The sequence below is a fragment of the Sinocyclocheilus rhinocerous genome, unplaced genomic scaffold (genome assembly GCF_001515625.1).
Source record: "Sinocyclocheilus rhinocerous isolate Xijiao unplaced genomic scaffold, SAMN03320098_v1.1 scaffold359, whole genome shotgun sequence".
In the NCBI taxonomy this organism is placed as follows: Eukaryota; Metazoa; Chordata; class Actinopteri; order Cypriniformes; family Cyprinidae; genus Sinocyclocheilus; species Sinocyclocheilus rhinocerous.
Window position 1 is genome coordinate 674,950 of NW_015652307.1, and position 1,200 is coordinate 676,149.

Consider the following 1,200-nt stretch of genomic DNA (forward strand, 5'->3'; position numbering starts at 1 on the left):
GAGAGAGAGTGTGTGAGTGTGAGAGTGTGTGTGAGTGTGAGAGAGTGTGTGAGTGTGAGTGTGTGTGTGTTAATACCTGCCATGGTGGATATTCCCAGCGTCAATCCGATGGACAGTTCAATCTGAGTGCCCTTAAAAAACAACACCACATGCGTCATCAGAGACGAGCACAAAGAGCCATGGAATAAAACATGCTCTCAAAAAAACACAACAGTATTTAAACGCAAGAAAATGACTCACATAATCACAATACCTCATGTTTTCACTGTTACTTGATGCGTATGATAAACAGACACAAATGAAAACCTTCAAGCTCTCAGATCTGCTGTTGTGTTTAGCACCTCAGTTCTTGGACTGCGGCTCTCTATAATCTAGTGCTGACAGCTGTGTGTGCTGATGTGCTGGGACTCACGGCGGCGATCATGATGGCGTTATCCAGGAAGCCGAAGCCGATGAAGGGAATGGCGTTGTGCAGGAGAACTAGAAAGCAGAAGATCCAGAGCTGAGAGAAAGATGAGTGAATGAGTGAAAGGAGCTGAGAGAGACATGAACTCACTGTATCTGAGCTGCGCCGCCGTCGGTGGAGACGATTCCTCCGAGTCTGAAACCAACAAACACACAGACACTCACAGACTTGCAATGGAAATAATAATACTCCACACACAATAAAAGATTTAAGCTTCTATTTTACTTGCTTATTCTTTTTTTTTTCTAAGTAGTAAATTATTTTTATTGCCATGTCAGCATCTAAGGCTATTTTCATTGCAAAAACTGAGTTGGGATAATACAAGAGTTACATAAACACAAAATAAAAACCAAGTTAAAATGATACAATATTTTATTAATTAACATTAGTGCTGTGTTCGATACGACGATGTATCGTCACAGAGATCTGACGATAAGAGTATGGATACAGCTGTCTCAGTATTGATATTGTGGCACGTGTGCAGCAGTGGACCGCGCTTAATCTGAACACATGAACAACGTTTAAAATTGAGTAGAAAAGTGTGAGTGTGTGTATGTATGAATTACCACTGTATGAGTGACTGAGCGTGTGTGTGCGTGAGATACAGAAGACAGCACATTAGTTTAGAACTCTTCTAATTTTAATTTTTTTAATGTAGAAAGTGTGTTGATTTGTGCAATGATAACCTACCAGCAATATAAAGATGATTATTTATATATTAGTAAGAGTGAGTG

At 39.9% G+C, this 1,200-nt stretch overlaps 1 protein-coding gene across 1 annotated transcript in view; it reads right to left on the reverse strand.

Moving 5' to 3' along the window:
* LOC107714759 (transmembrane protein 65-like) overlaps window positions 1–1,200 on the reverse strand; it is a 13,835-nt gene that overhangs the window by 4,633 nt on the left and 8,002 nt on the right. The window contains exons 2-4 of the mRNA XM_016520723.1: window positions 557–601; window positions 413–480; window positions 77–131 (exon numbers count right to left, since the gene is read on the reverse strand). Coding sequence (XP_016376209.1) covers window positions 77–131; window positions 413–480; window positions 557–601 — 168 coding nt within the window. The remainder of the gene's footprint in view (window positions 1–76; window positions 132–412; window positions 481–556; window positions 602–1,200) is intronic.